General features: G+C 46.9%; 1 protein-coding gene across 2 annotated transcripts in view; it reads right to left on the bottom strand.

The window, feature by feature from the left end:
- LAMB3 (laminin subunit beta 3) overlaps window positions 1-18,978 on the bottom strand; it is a 41,955-nt gene that overhangs the window by 15,887 nt on the left and 7,090 nt on the right. For both annotated transcript variants that reach the window (XM_027074534.2, XM_027074532.2), the window contains exons 5-9: window positions 8,499-8,613; window positions 7,890-7,963; window positions 3,860-4,051; window positions 2,202-2,265; window positions 1,605-1,798 (exon numbers count right to left, since the gene is read on the bottom strand). In XM_027074534.2, coding sequence (XP_026930335.1) covers window positions 1,605-1,798; window positions 2,202-2,265; window positions 3,860-4,051; window positions 7,890-7,963; window positions 8,499-8,613 — 639 coding nt within the window. The remainder of the gene's footprint in view (window positions 1-1,604; window positions 1,799-2,201; window positions 2,266-3,859; window positions 4,052-7,889; window positions 7,964-8,498; window positions 8,614-18,978) is intronic.

Below are 18,978 nucleotides of genomic sequence, written 5' to 3' on the forward strand. Positions count from 1 at the left end.
TAAAAAGCTCATTCTTTGCCCTTGAACATCCCCGTGATGCCCAGTCCAAAGCAGCACTTGGAAGGTGCCCAGACACCCTTACTGGTAAACTATGGTTCTGGAAGCTTGTGGACCCTCTGCAGATTTATATTCCAGCAATCTTTGACTGCGGCTGATTGTCTAATGGGACTGCTATGATGAATTGTTACCAGACTTATTAAGATATAAAAATAGAATAGCTATTGTGTGCTCATTGTCTTCCAAATTAAGCCCCACACCCTCAGCCTGGCATTAAAGACTCCTACCATGTCTGCTTCATCTTTATTTCCCACTCGGAACAGCACAGCCAAGCTGAACCTTCAGCCGCGTCCTGTCCAAGCCCTGCTTTCCCCCACCTCTTAGCCTTTACTGATGTTTTTCTTCCTGCTTGGTATTCCCTTCTTTCTCTGGTAAGATCCTGCCAGCTAGAATGGCACCTTCTTCCCCAGGCCTCCCTGGTTCCCCTAATTCCGTGGATCTCAACCTTGGGTGCAACTCCAGAATCACGTGGGAAGCTTTTTAAGAACTACCATTGCCAGGCCCAACTCGATCCAGATCTCAAGGACAAGGCCCAGGCATTGGTACTTTTTAAAGTGGTGATTCCACTGTGCAGCCAGAGTTGAGAGCCCCTGGGGCTGGTGTGCCCTATCCCGCCCCTACATCCCACAGCATATTGTATTCCTCATCTATCAGCAATCCTGTTCTGCCTGGGTTCTGCTCATTTGTCTCCAGGCCCTAATAGATGACACATTCCTAGAGCTGGTGTCCCCTCTAGCCAACTCTGAAGCCCTGGGTAGAGGCTGGCCCAGAAGTGGGAAGGATGCAGCTGGCCAGAGCTCTTTTCACCTGTATTTCCCTCTAGGCCTTTCTACGTGATTTCCTAGTGCCCCTCCATCACTAGGGTAAATGAGCTCCCATTCGTTAGTAGAAGAGCTGAAGCTCCAAAGAATAGAAATGACAGCTTCTTGTGCTTCTGAGCGCAAAGTTGTCACTCTACGGATGCTTCCCATGTGTGGTTTCACAGCAAACCCCCCAGGGTTGCTGGTGAAGTTGGAGCTTCCCTCTCCCATCCCTGTACTCTTAGCATCCACGTTAGACTCTGTTCTCTCTCACCTTCCCTGTATCTCGCCACTAGATGGGACTCTAGAGTCCCCAAACCAGTGGCTCTCCACCCTGGCAGTGCTGAGAATCACCTGGGAGCTTTAAAAAGCGATAATAAACTTGGTGTATCTGAGGCTGGAGGTCTGGGCACTTTCTTTTTTTTTTTTTTTTTTTTTAGCTCCCCAGGAAGTTAAAACGTGTAGCCAGGATTAAGCAGCATCACCTTAAGCGCCAGGCAAGACCCACAGATTTGCTTATGTATAACTGAAAAACAAACCATTACAAACCATAAGGCAGGCTTAAAGAAGTGCTACAAAATTCTAATCTTTGAAATAATAATTAGACTCTTTTTCAGTGTTGCTAAAAGGTTAAATACCCAAGTTTTAAATTCAGTGCCCTCCTTGTTTTATAGGCGCCCCAAGAATGTCCTCAGTCTGCTTCGGTCTTGCTCTCTCCCCTCAGCCCTTCCCACCCAGGGCTGTCACCTGCACAGTGGTAGAGGGGCTGGAAGAGGCTCCAGGCTTAGGGGCACAGCGGTCAGCGTGGCCATGACAGAAGCAGCTCCCCTGTAGACGCAACTGGGACACTGCATAGTAGGCGCTGGGGGCATGGTAGCCTCTCTGGGGCACAGGGGCCAGCCTGGTGAAGTTGATTCTCAAGTTTGTGATTTCCCCCAGCTCTGAGAGGGGGAAAACAACACGGAGGGAGGGGATTGGGGAAGGAAAAATGAAGAAAGGAAGTTAGAGGCAAATAGTCTCCTAGGGCAGGACAGATAAGGAAAGAAATTCTGATCTCACCATCTGGTCTTCCCTGCCTCCATAAGGTTGGTTATATGAGGGGCCATCCTCCTCAGCCCTCAACCCTCCCCAGCAGGAAAGACCCCTGCATTCCAACCCAGGCCTCCTGAGTCTACCACAGAGCCTGATGGAATAAGCAGGGTGAGTATTAAATCCAACCATATTGACAGAAATAGGAAAGACCAGGCAATTTCTATGTCCCAAGTTCCAACCAACCAACCATGGCAAGTCCCAAGTTCCAAGTTTTGTTCCCCACCCGCAGTGGGGAGAAGTTACCACACTGACCTTGAATTTTTTGACTTTGAGTTGCTGGAATCCCAGATGCTAAATCCATGATGTTAAGTTGAACCTACAGAGAGACAGAAAGGGAAGGCCTGTGGAAGAGGTAAATGGGGTGCCCCCAACGCCCCTTTCCACCAATGTTGCACCCCCATCAGACTTCTCTGAGGCCCTTCTCACCTCGAACCTGAGTAGACCATGGATGTGAGGGCTGCCAGCTGCACTGAGGGAGCCAGATGGCCACTGGGCCCTAAATGTGTGTGTGTGTGTGTGTGTGTGTGTGTGTGTGTGTGTGTAGACAACCACACCTCTCCATTTAAAAATACAGATATCCCAAGAATTTCCTGATTTCCTTGGGTCAAAAATAATGGTGAGATATACAATGTGCACATGAGGGTTTAGGGAATATTAATTTTCCAGATACCTACGATGAATAAGAAGGTCCAGGGCCCAAGGATTCATGGATGTGGTAACCACACTCTAGACAACCCCAATTTTAACTATGCTTTTCCTCTTTAATAAAAACCATTCAGGGTCACCTGGGTTGAGTGTCAGATTCGATTTCACCTCAGGTCATGATGTTGAGGTTTGTGAGATCAAGCCCTGCATCGGGCTCCACGTTGATCGTTGAGCCTTCTTAAGGTTCTCTCCCACCCTCTGCCCCTCCCCTGCTCATCCACGTGTGTGTGTGTGTGTCTAAAAAAAAACAAAACAAGACAAAACAAAAACAAAAAAACCAAAAAACCCCATTCATTGTATGGGAATTCATCTGCATATTCCAGAGTTTTCATATCAACCTTCCACAAATCAGGAAAAAGCCCTGTGTTCGGATCTGGAGTCTCCGGAGTGTGGTTAACAAGCAGATGGGGTCTGCTGTAACCCAGGAGGACTTGCTCCGGGGAAGGAACAAGGCACTGCCCACAGGGAGGGCAGCACTCTGAGCACTGGGTGCCCAGGAGAACAGCTCTGAAGGCTGCTGGAGCCTGAACCAGAGAAGGAAGGACAGAGAACACAGAAGCCCTCCAGCGGCAGCTGCTGGGTGGTGAGAGGAAAGGCAGTCACGAAAGAAATGTGAGAATCTGACCCCAGGTGAGAGGAGTCGAGTTGGGGAGAAAGTTCTGAGCTGTTTCTAGAAGCAGTTTCTCCGTTCCAGCTCAGGGTTAAATTCTGGTGACACAGAGCCCCAGCTTCTACCTGAATTTCCCCAAGGGAGAGGCAGAGGGATTAAACTGAGAAAGCTCATTCTGGTGTTAAACTTTACCACGGTGAAACCAGAGATCAAATTAAATGTGTGTACTTTGCTCACGTGAATCTAACAACCATCTCAAAGTCTTTGCACTGAAGCAGAGTCAATTTTACCCTCTCCACCGTGGGGACTGTGCCAACGAGATGGAGCGGAGGCTATGGAAGAGGGGAAGAGGGCACGGTTGGATTATGCAGGGCCCTAAATGTGGTGTTAAAATATTCCTCCTGAGTAGCAAAGGGGACAAACAGCAAATATTCTGAAAGCGGCCAGAGAGGTCATTATTGGAGGGAGCAGGAAAAACAGCAAGGTGCACTGACGTCTTCTCCAGAGGCTGGGTGACCGTGTGAGCAAATGTGATGTCAGGGACCTCCCCTCCCCCACCAACCCGTGCCTATTTTTCCAAGTCCCCTCTACCTACCTTCCCCCCGTCCACATGCCCGTTAGGCCTCTGGGGCAAGGACTGGCACCGAACATCCTGCCAGCTCTGAGGCCGGCCCTGACGGACCCGGGGGAAGACGGAGGCGCAGTCAGCAGCCAGGTACTGGTACACCTGCCAGGTGTTGCCGAAGTCTGCGGACCGCTCAATCAGCATCCCGGCGGGCAAGGGCCCCTGCAGAGGCACAGACAGGGTGGGGGCCTGAGTGAAGAGAAGGGGCCACTGCAGAGACACCATCACCAAAAAGCCTCCTAAAGATGTACTGGTGGTCCCTGAGAATCACAGCGAGGGAAGGAGAACGGGGCGAGAGGGAGCAAGTGGGCTTCAGGGCATCCAGGTCCGACGGCAGACACCCTGGCCAACACTGGAAAGCCCCATCGGGTTTTCCCCAGGGGGACCGTGGAAAGCAGGAGAACAGTGATCTACATTCCAGAAGGCATGATTATGATCCTAGTTCAGCGCATCATGCAGGTGGCCAGGCCAGAACATTCTCCCACGGTACTTCCCACAGTCAGCTGTCTGGGCCCTCCAAACCTCTCTCCCCACGTCACTGGAGAGGTCTTTCTAGATGACTACTTGACCATGTCACTCCTGCTCCAGGCCCCTCAGTGGATGTGCATTAGCTAGAGATGAAATGCAAGCCTCTCAGCATGACACGTTGTGTCCTTCCACCCTCGGTGGTTTCACCCACTTCTCGTGGCTTTCAATGCGGTCTTCGTGCTGACGGCTCCCAGCTTGGACCGTTTCCTCCAAACAGACCCACATCAGGCCCTGTCTCCTGTGGCAGCGAACAGCCCCCTGATCTCCCAAGTAGGCGCCACCTGATTTCCTTGTTCACTCTCACCTCAGTTAGGCCCTCCACCTACAGACAGAATGTCCTTTTTAAAACATAAAATGGACTGTGTCACTCCTCTGCCGAAAACCCTAGAATAGCTTCCCACTATTTTTTTCCAGCTTATTGAGATCCTATTGACCTCTAATATATGTAAGTTTAAGGTGTCCAACATGATGATTTTTGACGCATGCACAAATTGCAAAATGATTACTGCAATAATTAACACATCCAGCCCCTCACATAATTACCATCTTGTGTGTGTGGTGATAAAAGTTAAGATTTAGACTCTTAACCACTTTCAGGTATATAACAGTGTTGTTAAGTATAGTTACCAGGCTGTATATTAGATTTCCAGAATTTACTCATCTTGCAGCTGGAAGTTTGCACCCTTTGACCAGTACCTCCCCATTTCCCCCACCCCCAAACCCCTGGCAACCACCATTCTACTCTATTTGCTTGAATTCAGCTTTTTTGGATTCCACATATCAGGGAGACCACATGGTGTTTGTCTTTCTTTGTCTGACTTATTTCACTTAGCAGAATGCCCTCAAAGCCCACCTATGTTGTCACAAAAGGCAAGATTTCCTTCTTTTTTATAGCTGAATATCCCATTATGTATAGATATATAGCTATAGATTACATTTTCTCTGTCCATTCATCTACTGATGGACACTGGGCTTGTTTCCATGTCTTGCCTATTGTGAATAATGCTGTGGTGAACATAAGGGTGCAGATATCTCTTCGGAAGGTTGATTTCATTTCCTTCCCATATAGACCCTGGTGGAATTGCTGGATCATATGGTAGTTCTATCTGTAGTTTTTGGAGGAACCTCCATATTATTTTCATTAGTGGCTGCACTAATTTACATTTCCACCAACAGTGCATAAGGGTTCCTTTTTCTCCACATCTTCGCCAACATGCGCTTCTTGTCCTTTAAGACTAGCTGTTCTAACAAGCGTGAGGTGATATATCAGTGTGGTTTTGATTTGCATTTTTCTGATGATTAATGGTGTTGAGCACCCTTTCATTTGCCTTCTGGCCATCTGTACATCTTCTTGGAAGAAATGTCTACTCAAGTCCTCTACCTGCTACTCTTGAATAAATCCTAACCCCTCACCAAGGGTGAAGGGGTCCCGTCTCCTCACCTCATCTCATGCCCTGTGCACCTCCATCTCTTCAAGCCATGGGTCATACCAAGTTCATTCCCTCCTCAGAGACCTTTGTTCGGGTTGTTTCTTCTGCCTGGAATGTTCCTCTCCCTGGTGGGTTCCTTCTCAATTTTTGTTCTCAGCTTAAATGTCACTTCCCCACAAGATTTTTCATACCTATGCATTCTTCTGCCCACATCCTGCCCACTCTACCCCATTCCAGAATTTACTTTGTTTCCTTCATAAATATCACCACAATTTCTAATAATTTATTTGTTGGCTGCCTGCGTTTTCTTCCTCTCTGGGAGCCCAGGTTTCCCAGCCTTTACATTGTCCATATTTGGAGTTGGATAATTCCTTGTGTGGGCCATCCTGATCACTGCAGGATGGTTAGCAGCATCCCTGACCTCTACTCACTAGACACCACTAGATGTGTAATAGTCACACCCACGGTTGTGACAACCAAAAATGTCTCCAGATCTCCAAATATCCCCTAATTGAGAACCACTACAGTAAACCATAGGCCTCCTTGTCTGTCTTGTGCACAGTTGCACCCCCAACACCTAACACACAGGAGGCACTTAGTCATTTGTTGAATGAAGAATGGATGGATCTTTAGTCTACTTCCTCCTTCCCCATTTACATCTGCAAACTCGTCTCTCACCAGGTGGTAGCCTTCCACATCCTTACTTCTCACTACCTTATACATATTTTCCCTTCCAGACCTTGTGTGCATTCCCTTGCCCCCTCCTCAATTACATACCTTCTTGTCTCTTGCCTCCAGGCCTTTGCACTTTATGGTTTTTTTCGCCCAGAATGGACTTTGCCCTTTACCTGGTTATCAGTGGCCTGCAAAGATTCATCTTTTCCTGGGTACATGCTATGACTTACTCCCCAAAGACAGATCAAATTGGATGCCTCACTCTGTGCTCCCCAGCACCTCTTCCTAATCAGAGTACACATCATATCTTCTCACTGTTGGTCCTTTGTCTTCCTGACATACACTGAAGCAGCATGACAACCATGATTCAGCTTTATTCATCTTTTTATCCCTAACACCTGGCACCAAACCTAACATATAACCAGTGTTCAATATGTGTGTGGCAAGAATGGACAAAGGAATGAGTGAGTAATGAAAAAGCAATGTGACTAACAATATCCATCCAGATGAATGTTGCCCTTCAACGCTGTCACCTTTAGAGACTGGGCATTTATTCAGATGATGCTGCCATTTCTCAAAATACTTTTGACCTTTTCTTGAGGAGAGGATCTCAAAGTTAACTTTCTGAGTCAAGTAAGAAATTAGATCCTATTGCATCTTATTCACGGTTCATTCTAACTTCTGAAAATGATTTCACCCTTCCTGATCTAATCTTATTGACCAAGCTTGATCTTTAAGTATTTGACTATTTCTGTAGAAAGAATAAAATCAAATCTTCTCTGAAAAAAAAAAATGACTCGTGACAAATGAACAAAAATGTTCCCTCCAAAAGGAGTATCTCAGGATGCTAGTATACAAGCAGAATCCAAAAGTATTCTGGGAAGTAATAGCAGTGAGTGAGTAGATTGTCCACCAAGAGGGCTGTTCCAAGAGCACATCTTTCATGGATATGGGCCACTTATTGGCCATTTATTAAACTCAATCTCATCTGCAAAATTATTAAACACATCAAGAATATACACCTGTATAATAATTGACTGGGCCAAGCGGAATTGGTACTTGGCAGAGCTGAATTAATTAGATGGGTCGAGGATGGGGGATGCAGAGAGAAAGTGGATATATATCCACTGCAAGGCCAGGACAGGGAGCCTGGAGGTGCCACTGTGCTCCCAGGAGTGGGCCTCTGTTGTCACCATGATAGAGATTCAGGGTAAGTGTCACCTCAGCCTAGGGAAGTGGCGCCTACCTACCATATGATGCCATCACCCTAAGCCTAGGGAGACAAGGACGCTGTGCTTCCTATAAGCCCAAGCCCAAATGGCCCAGGGTCCCCCTCTCCCATCCACTGCCATCCTTAGGAAGCACACCTTAAAATCCATCATGATGTCTTGAAGCTGGAACCTCCTGTCCAGGTCCAACTGCAGAGAGACAGGATTCACATCTGGAAGGACAAAAAGTAGAAACTTTAGACTAGGAAATTCTACCTTCCCAGCCCTAAAGAAGGCTCTGGACTCCACTAGCTCTCGGAAGTCAGAAACCTCGATCTTCCAATTCTCCTCTTGCAGAGGAATGGTACCAGCATGCTTTTACTTATATTTCCTACTCAAGATCCTATCTGTCCTTGGCCAAGTTTCCTTCCCATCATCTCTTGATGACCCTAACACACTAAGAGATTTCAACTTGTCTGTTCTACAAGCCCCATTCCTTCAAAGAGCTCATTGTAACTAATGGGGTGAAATAAAGGCATTTCTCTCTTGCTCCTTTTACCCATTCCTTGACTTCCAGTAAATTCTTCTAGCTACAGCATTCAAAAGTTCTCAAATACAGAGGTGGTAGGTACTGCCTGTTAACCACACATGTCCCACCTCCATAAAAAATGCCTAGAACACCCCAAGGGGTTCCCAGGAAACTTCCAGCCACCCCCACGCTGTGGGAGCCTCCACCAGTTTATGCCCTTACAGGCGGCTGGCGCTTACCATTCTGGGACTGCCACCAGCGCATGGGGCCTGAGGATGAAACCACATTCTCCACTCGGTGGCCGTTGTAATTATGAGGCAACCTGGAGTCACACTTGCAACATTTCATCCGCCACTGAGGGACAGGGAGACAAGAAGCCTTGTGAGTGGGGTCCAGGAAAGACTCTCCCTTACGTCCTGAGAGCCCTAGAACATTCCCTCTGTGAAACCCTACCCCCAGGGATCCACTGATTTCATTAATACCCTTGGAAGGATTAGCCTCTTAAAACAAGGCTATTGTCATCTTTGACTTTAATTCTTTTGTCTTCCTCCTAACACATAGCAAAGTGAATAGCAAATAGGTGTTACTGCTAGGAAAGAGATGTGAGGTAGCAGCAAAGTCTGGTACAGAACATTGCTTCAAAGAAAACCTTGGAAAGAGTACCAAGAGCAAAACGAAGAAAAGATGAGGGATTTGCATGAATGTAGCATCTTCTGCGTGCTAGGTACAGGCTGGAGAGTTTTAGATCTCATCTGACCTAATCCTGGAGGCCTGGAGAAAACTGGGTTTCTGAGCATGAGGGAGAGGGGACACAGCAAAAAAAGGACAAGGGAATTTGGAGTTCCAGTCCTAGCTCTGTTACCCCATCTTCTAGGCTCAGTTTTCTCCTGTGCAGGTAGAGTGGAGGTTAGAATACAGTCATTCAATCATTCAGCAAATATTTACTGAGTGTGTACTATGTGCTAGACCCCACTCTGGGCCCTGGAGTTATACTAGTGAACAAAATGAAGACCCTGCCCTCAGAGAGCCAACATTCTAGTAACATTTGGATGATCTCAAAGGCCTTCCAGCACTGACATCTGAGACTTGAGGACCCTTCTCAGGTTTGGCATTCCCTACCCACAGGAGAGAATCTAGGGGTCCCCCACCAAGTGGAGCTTTGTAGGTAGGTGGTCCCAAGGCCGGGAATGTTGCAGCCTTGGGGCTCAGGGCAAGAGTTCTCATATGAAGATCGAGGCAGCCAAAAAGGAAACAGCCTCACTGGGGAGCTCCCCCCCAAATCACACCTTCCTTGGCCTGCCCAAGCCCTGGGGTGACACAAGTGACACAAGAACTGAACCTCATGGACTCCACAGCAGGTGGAGACCAGCAAGCAAAAGAATAGGGCCATAGAACATGACCCTTGTTCTTTAAGTTTATGCGTGTGTGCGTATGTGCGCATGTGTGCATGCACACGTACCCCCCCACAGAGACAGCACAACCTTGTCCCAGCTCCCCCATGCAACACAAATAAACTCTGTTTTCTCTGCGTAACCAAGGCACCAAACCTTGTGCCCAGAGTAGAGAACACTATTCGGAAGGCTCCATATTCATCCACAAGTAGAAGCAAGGCTTGGACAAGAATCTCCTTCTGGGTTGGGACAACCGTATCTCCAAACACCCATGCTTCTGCTTTCCCCTAAGGCCTCTACTCACCAGAACCAGGGGAAAGCTCTGGTTTGTCCAAGGCCTTTCTGCTCCTGAACCTCTAGCCTTACCAGGGAAAGTGATAAGCCAATAAGGCTGATGTGATGTCTTAGAACGGGTAGTGTCCCCTGCACTAATTAACATGACAGATCAGTCCCAAAGGGATTGAGTTAATATGCTGAGCCTGTGCCTGGGGTTATGGGAACTCCTTGCCCAACACCCATCCTCCCTCCCCACGGCTGACAAAGCTTGGGACAGGGCAGAAGGAGAAGGGGAGCCAGGAGTCCTGGTTCCTGGAAACTCTACTTCCCACCCCACTTTCCAGTTCTCACCTGCATATGAGAGAATTGTCACCCATCCTGCTGCTCAGAGGTTTCTTCATCACGACCAAACGTGTTTTATTAAACAATAATTTTTTGGTATTTAATGTTCAAATAATGGCTGGCATGTATGCTCTGTATGGAGCACACAATGCCCTGTCCTTTCCTTGCCCAGCTACATTTTCCTTCAGGGTTCAGATCTCCACTTGAAATGTTGGGCATTTATTGTCTATTTATTTGCTTATATTGTTTGTTTACCCTCTGCCTCCTTCTGCTGAACATATATACTCCACGAGGGCTTCCTCTCCTGTATTCCCAGTGCTTAAAAAAGTGCCCAGCACATAGTAGGGCCTTAATACTTAATGAATAGCAAATACTCAATGACTGCTAACATTGTTATTATTACTAAACATTCCCTTACTGCAGTCATGGAGTTTAAAACGAGGGGTGGGGAAGAGAGGAGGTAATAGAACATCAACATATGTGACAGAGAGCTTACCGTGGGCTAGGTACTGTACCCAGGTAATAAGGAGTATTTTTCCTATTTTACATTTGTGAAAGATGAGGCTCAAAAGGCTAGTGAGTTTTCTGCTGATAGCCAATGTCGGCACCAACACAACACCAGAGAGGGTCCCCTACCAAACCTCCTCCTCTCCCTCCTCTCCCTCTTTCCCTCTCCCTTCCTCCATCAATGTTGCCCTCTCACTTCTGCTAGGAAGCCAGGTGGGTCCACAGACATCATGGAAGCACAGTAAAGGGTGACAATCTCTGTCTCACTCAAAGGGCTTGGCCTCACCGTGTAGCTGACCATGGGGGAATGTAAGGTGGAGAAAGCACTTTGGGAAGAAAGCTGGTTCTCAGGCTGACCCAGCTCAGTTAACACAGAAACTGTAGATGTGTCAGTGGCTGAAATAAATACCTGAGCACTTAAAATAATCCTTTCTGGGCAAGAGAAGCCTCTTGCTGGAATCTGACTCTCCTCCAGAATCCTATTTTGGTCCCTGGCAGTGAGCATGCCCTTCTCCCCACTCTGCGCAGCCTCTCAGGGGCAAACTTTTCCACTCCCCATCCTCCGTCTACACTCAGCACATGTCCTGCAGAGAGACAAGGGCCAGCTGCCTTCCGGCCGCCTGTCACCAGAGCTCACTCCTCAGCTCTGCTGGGACCCGATCCCAGCCTGTTCCCCGGCCAAGCGAGCACCAGAAACAAGGCTCTTTCTTTCCTCAGGCCTGGGGCACAGGGGCTAGAACAACTCAACCTGGAACTGAAAAATGACCTTCATGGTCCCAAAAGATGAAATATTATGTAACTATTAAAAAGATTGGTCACAGGAAGTTTTCAATGACATGGGGAAAATGCTTACCATATTTTGTTTTATGAAGAAAAACAGTTGGGAATAAATGTATATAGGTCATGATCATATATATATATACACATATATATATGATGTATACATATATCATATATATATCATATATATGTTTAAAGGAATATAATATAAATATAAATAAATATAATATAAAAGGAATATATATATATTTTAAAGGAATAGAAAGTGTTTGGAAGGACATATACCAACAGATTAGGTTGAACAGATGAAATTACTTCGGCCAATCTGACCTACAAAAATGGCAATGGCATGCAATTTAACCTAATATATCTGGGTAATAGGATAATAAGGAACTCTTTTCCTTATATGTTATTCTTTAATAATTTTAAACTTTAGTACCTTGGAGATACACACACACACACACACACACACACACTTTTATGCCCAGGAAAGTAGACATTATAAAACTAAACAAACTAAAAATCTCCAGGGTGTTCAGTATGGGCTTTTTATCCTGCCTCCTGGCCCAGTCTTCGGAGTCAGCTGGGGGTACCCAGTGCCTGCTCCACTTCCCTTCCACGTGTGCAGACACTGATGGAAGATCAGATACCCTCGTGGGCTTAAAACCTACGTGCTGCTTATCCTAGTAACATAGCTAAAGGAGGGATTTATTACAATCCTTAGAGACAGGCTAAGCCAACAGGCTTGGGCCAGGTATTTTAAGTAGCTCTGCTCGTCAACTAGCTAGCTGGCTGGAGACCTGAAATAGAGCAGCTTATGGCAGAAACCCATGTGAAGACAAGTTGCTAACTTTCTCTTTTCCTCTGTATCTCAGTTTCCCTTTCTATGTATTCTTGCATGCTTATATGAGTACGTGTATAAACGTGTGTGCGTGATTATCAATGCGAGGTTCTTCCCCTCATGTGTGTCAGGCGCTTCCATCTCTCCCAGAGGTGGAAGGTCTCAGCTGCAGCAGCCTCCCTCTGGGGTCAACTAGTGAGCGTTCTCCTGGCTGCACGACCTCAGAGACGCGGCAGTATTATCAGTTCAGCCTGTCAGGCCTCCAGCCAGTTTGGCTCCTACTTACTCTCCATCTGGAAAGGTTGGGCCTCTTCCCTCATCCTAGAGCTTTCTAGAAGCTCAGCAGTCTGGGGGGAAGAGAAACCCTCCCAGAGAACTAGAGGGAGAGCAAAGGAAAGAGCAAGAGCCAGCAGGAGCCTGAATCAAAGTGGAAATGGGTGGGAAAAGGAAGGTAAACGCAAATCAAATCTCTGTGCCTTTGTAGAACACAGAGCTAACTCCAGGGGGAAATAGGAAAACAGCCTCTGGTTTTCATGGCCCAGTTCCCTGCCATGAGCAAGCCAGTGGCTGCCTGTGTCTATCTAAGGAGATATCATCAGGGTCATGGCTGCCAGCCAGGGCCATAAGAAAGGAAGCCAAGACCAAAAAAAAAAAAAAAAAAAAAAAAAAAGAAAAGAAAAGAAAAGAAAAAAAAAATCCAGCTGCCTGCAAGAAAAGACATTCTCTCCACTTCAGCTTCCTCATTGGTAATATGCAGGGGTGGAATGAGATAATGAAGTTCCCTCTTGCTCTAACATGCTATTAGAATTCTTCCCTACTCCAGCTTATCTGCTCAGAAGTTTAAAAACACTCCAAACAAGAATGCAAAGGAAGGAAGAAAAAAAAAAAAAAGACACTGACCAGATGCTGTACTAGAGCAATACTCTTCTCAGCTAAGTGGGCAGAAGAAGGAGCCCTTAAGGTCATTGGTCAGCAAGGCCTCCATTAAACCCCACTGGGGTCCAGAAGCCTCAGCCTTTCTACATTCGTGGATATTGCCAGTAAAGGTCAAAAGTTGGGTTCCACTATGGTGCTGAGTGGGAGGAAAGCCCCAGTTCTATAAGGCACTTTCAACTTCATCTTCTCTCATCATGAAATAACATCTTCACCAAAGCCTTAAGCACTGCCCTTATCACCATCCAAAGTAAGTTCAGTAGGCTGCCTTTCTGAAGCTGATTAAAGATGATGTGCACCACACATCCAGAAATTACACTGCACCAGGCTCTCTCCTGAGCACCGTGCATACATTATCTCCTTCCATCCTTCCAAAATCTCTAAGGTAGGTATTTTACATTAAATGATGGGTATACTCATTTGACAGATAAGAAAGCAAGTCTTAGAGAGTTAAGAAATGTGTCCAAGTTCATAAAGCTAGGAAGAGATGAAGCAGGGATTTCTGTCCCAAAGTATCTGCCTTTAAATTTTCTATTCCTATTCTGATCCAAGGGACACAGTGGTAACTTGGCAGCCACTGGCAGGGACCAGAGTTGGTTGTCAGGATGCTCCCTCCCTTCTTCCCTGGAAAGGACAGCCTCAGCCCCATCCTGGACCTTTACAGAAACAGAGATATTTCCCTAAACCTGAGTGCAGGGAATCCTTTGCCTGTCTGGACCTCTGTAGGCTCTGCCAGTAACAATGGTTCCTATAGCCTCCAAAGACAAAGAAGTAAAATAGGTCTGTAAAATGTTGCCTAGAGACTTCTAGAGACCTGAACCCCAAAAGCAATTGAGTGAGAGACCAGGCCAGCAAAGTTTGAGGCCACCTGGTTGGTCCAGGCCTTCCCATCACATCTTTCCCTCCTCTTCTGTACTTTTAGCCTACAAGCTGTGCTTCCCAGCCCATAACAACCAGGCACCCAGAATCTCACATTCCACCAACCCGGGTTTTTCTTCCTTCTGTTAGCAACATTATCCCCCAGTGTCCCTATCCATTTCCTTCTAGCCCTCAAAACTTACCCATCCTGGGTTTCACTTTCTTGGAACCCTTTTCAAAAGCCACAGCGCATTTTCTGACAAGCAAACCCTTGTTGAAATATAAATGGTTGATGATATGGTGCCTTTCCCAAGAGCGTTTGTATTTTAAACAAGGAATTCAACAATGCTTCATCCAAAAGAGTGAATCCCCAATGGCAGGAGCTTTGGAAGTTTCAGAATGTCTGAGAGCTTCTGGGAAACGGGAGGGCAGACATTTTGGTTAGAGACAGTCTCAAAGTCTTCTGTGGGCACAGGATAAGGATCTCAGGATATATATGAACATATCCTCTGTCTACACATTAGCCATGCCAAAGGTTAAGAAAACAGACAATTGTCAAAGAAAGTCAGTGTTTGTTGGGGTTTGTGCATGTGGGTGTGGGTGCACTTACATGCATGTGTGCAAGTGTGTGCTTGTATGTGTGTGTGTGTTGGGGAGGAGGGGATGTGAACTGGCTACTGCTCTTCAGCTTGTTTCCAAGAGATCAAAATGACAGCTATTTCGTTTACACAGCTAATTAACCTGAGGTGTGCATTATGTAAAACTGTTATTAAGGCAGCTGAGTAATTAAGTTTTCCCCAGAAAGGGAGGGAGTGGGAAATAAATAAGCATTTAGGGGAGCAGACACAACATTAGAGGAGACATTGTCAGAAGCAGAAATCAGGGCTGGGAAGCTTCCAGGCAAAACCCACTGGTTTCTGGGGAGCCTGCACCAGCCCAGAGATGATCACATGGCATGGCTCAGCCCCTGCCAGTACTTGCCTGAGAGAGACCATGAGGAACCTAAAGGGTCACACACAGCCCAGCCATCTCTGAGAAGCAGGCAGAGATGCTAAAGCTAAGCAAACATGAAGGCCAACTAACCCAACTCCTTTATCTTGCAAATGGAGAAGTGGTGGTCTAGAGGGAACCCATGGGCTAGTAAGGTTCCATCCCTAATCTAAGTGTCACAGCCAAGATCAGAACCAGAGAGTCCTCACTACCGGTCAGGGTGACTTCATTGACCATAATTGTCTCCAGAGTCTCCAACAGTCCACTGCAAATCAGATTGGCAGCAGCCACTTGGAAGCACAGTGGGCTGGCCCAAGGATGGGTTGATTTCCATAAGTATGTGAGTGTGTGTCCTAATCAGGGAAGAAATGCTCAGGAGTATGATTCACAGATGAGGCAGCCTTTGCACGCAGACACAGGTGCCAGTAGGCAGGTGTGTAAGGGAAGAGGGGATGGAACATTTAGCATCTTGCAGACACTAGCCATGGTCACTTTGCTCATTCCTTTGTACAGTCCTCACAACAACTCATTGGAGTGGGTTCTGTCATTACTCTCATTTTTCCAATGAGGAACTGACGTTCAGGGAGAGCACAGAAGCAAACAAGGATAAGGGGGCAACACAGATGTTCTTGGAGCTTTAGGGAACAGTGAGTTTATCCAGAGGTTAGCTAGGAGCTAGAGGAAGGAGAGCGAGGAAACAGGGCCATCCTGGTAAAGAACAGACTGGGCCCAAGCTTAGATAGTTAAAGGTCAGGACCAGAGGGGCAAAGTTGGGGGTGGGGTGCCATAAGGCCAAGCTGACCAAGTCCTATGTCCATTGCAAGGGATGCAATATGGACCCCAAAATCTCAGAAGCAAGCTCTTGAGGCTGACGGGGTTTAGCTACTGAGACCAAATCAGGGAGAGGAGGTAGGATGCCAACAGGCAAAGACTGGCACACAAAAAAGGAGCTACACTCTGAAACCAGGAGCTGGGAGACACAATTTTGGAACTGGAAGGAGTCCCCACTGCTCCTGCAATTCCCATTCCACTGAGTCCCTCTGGGGTGGACAGCAGGGGAATGAGCAGTGCAGAATGTCCAAGAGTCATAAATCTCCAATGAGAGCTTGCATTCGTGCCACATCAGTGGGCAGGCAGCAGGTGCTGGGTAAGGCTGTAATTGGCTCAGGGCTCGCCATGTCACAGAAATAGAACAGAGGCACTAACCAGAAGCTTCGACTTAAGGCAGGTGTGTATATCAGGGCAGGAGCTGGTAGAAAGGGGTGAGGGGGAGAAGGGGGAGGGGAGGGCACTAGCAGTGAGGTTCTGCATCATGTCTCATCTCCAGCCAGGGCTGGCCAGGACACCCCCCATCTCTAAGTACTCAGAAAACTCGACACCTGTGTGTTTCCATCAGAAATTTGGGGTCCCAGCACACACCCAGGCCCTCCCAATAGGTCACAGAGATAACAAGTGTCACCACATGAAGTATCATGAAAATAGATTGAGATAGTTCATATAAACCTCTTACTATGATGTCTGGGACACATAATATGTGCCTAATAAATTATAGCTGCTATACATACCATTTGATGATAGAATAAATTAAACTTAAAAACTGGAATTGGAACTCAGCAGAGTTAAAACACTGATTCCTAATTGTCATCACACAGCCACCACAGCACCCAGTGTGTGTCTTTAGTGTATGTCTTCATGGCTGCCACCCAACAGCCTCTAGGAGGTGAGACAGGAAAGAGAGAGGATGAGAAATGACATAAGGGAGGAGTGGAAGGTAGGGGGAGAGAAGCTGGTTTTCGACAGCTAATTTCCAGAGAAAGTTGGGGCCAGGAGCAAACCTGCAGACACTTTCATCTAACACTCACTCATGGAAGAGGAAGGAAGTCTTGGAAAGGGGTAATATCTTGCCACAAGTTAGTGGCAGACCTGGGACTACACATTGCATTCAAGATGCCCTATCCTCTACTCTTGAAAAGAGGTTGCATGGCTTTATTCCCCCTTATAGAAAAGGAGAAAAAAAAAGCCAATCCTTCTCAACTTTCACAGCGGCAAAATAGCTGATATTTATCCATCCCCAGGGTTGCAAAAGTCTAGACTTCTCTTTTGCAAGCACCACTTTGCTCTCAGGGGGCTATTTAAGAGCAGGGAAGGGAGTTGGCACCCTGGGCATCTGAGAGAGGCAGAGGGCCGGCCAAGGTGAAGCCCAAAGCCCAAGGCTTTGGGGACAGAGGCTGTCCAGACAGGGCTGGGGTTGAGGGGACATGCCAGGACAGGGGCTCTGATTTCTCCTTGCTTCTCCTTCCAGAAGGCAGGCCAGCCTGAGGAAGGAGGTCAGCAGAAGTCTCCCTGAAATTTTTAGACATACCCTAGTAGCATGATATTTTGAGGGTGTGTAGGAAGGGGGTGGCTAAAACCATTCTGTTGCCTAGAAAGCTCAATATTTCCAGGTCCCCTGATGCATGTGGAGTAATCTGGGCCCACAGGGAGTACTTGTCTTATGCTGGCCATCTTACCCAACACTGTCAAACAGGGTTTCCTATATCCAACTGGGTGAGCAGCAGAAACCACAGCCATCTCTGTTCAGTGCCTCCAAAGCCACTACCCAGTACCATCTGTCATTAAAAGTAGCCAAGAGAACACTGGTGACAAGAAGGCCAGGGAGGCCCAGAGGCGGTATCAGATGCCACCTCCATCATCCCAAGGACAAGGACTGTCTGGACACCACAGGCTCTCTGTGAACCCAAGTCTCTTTCATGGCAATGAATCTCTCTTACTCCCCTTATGTCTGTTTCTCTCTTTCTCTCTTTTTCTGAAAAGACTAGAGATTCGAGGAAAACCACTTCCTCACCCACTCCTTTGTCCAAATCTTTGTCTTTGGGGCAGAAAGATGGCCAAATGAGACCTGCAGCTGGGAAACAAGAAAATGCTAAGTGATTTCAACCTTGGTAAACATAAGGCACCAAGAATGATCCCCACCTTATTAAAGAGAAAAGAAAAGACGAGCGCCTGGGTGGCTCAGTCGGTTAAGCGTCCAACTTCGGCTCAGGTCATGATCTCACAGTTCGTGGGTTCGAGCCCTGCGTCAGGCTCTGTGCTGACAGCTCAGAGCCTAGAGCCTGCTTCAGATTTGGTGTCTGCCCCTCCCCTACTCGCATTCTGTCTCTGTCTCAAAAAATAAATAAACATTTAAAAAAAAGTTTAAAAAAGAAAAGAAAGCCAAAGTTCCTACAACAAAGGTCCACAGGCATGTAGAAGAAAAAAAAAAAAAAAACACAAAAGCTCTTTTAAAAACTCAGTTTCCTAATCAGGCAATGTCAATTGACAGGTCCTAGCGTTTGAGTTTCTGGATTTGTTCAGCTTGTGTTCTGACTTATCAGCTGAGCTGCCAAACCTCCTTTATGGCCTCATCACTTCTTGGTCTATCCTGCTGATGTATGTTCTCCAAGAGCAGTTGGGATGTTTCCCACTTTGCCTGAGTGGACCAATGAGGCTGAGAGGTAAGCTGGCTCTTCATACATGATAGTTGCAAAACACAGAAGGTAAACTCCAGCTTATAATCATACATTGTCCCGCTAGCTCTGTCCACTCATATCCCAACACTGGCCAAAGAGATGGTGGCAAACGAGTAACCATGGCACAACTTAGCTCATCCCACAGCAAGAACACAACCCAGTGCACACATCCCCCCACCTATGCTCCATCAGCCTTGACTTCATCCACCACAGACATGTTAAACTCTACGTACTAAAGGATCAATACTCATCCCATTGTCTGTTCTCAAGACTTGAAAACCTGTCCTGCCCA

The sequence above is a fragment of the Acinonyx jubatus genome, chromosome E4 (assembly GCF_027475565.1).
Source record: "Acinonyx jubatus isolate Ajub_Pintada_27869175 chromosome E4, VMU_Ajub_asm_v1.0, whole genome shotgun sequence".
Classification (NCBI taxonomy): domain Eukaryota; kingdom Metazoa; phylum Chordata; class Mammalia; order Carnivora; family Felidae; genus Acinonyx; species Acinonyx jubatus.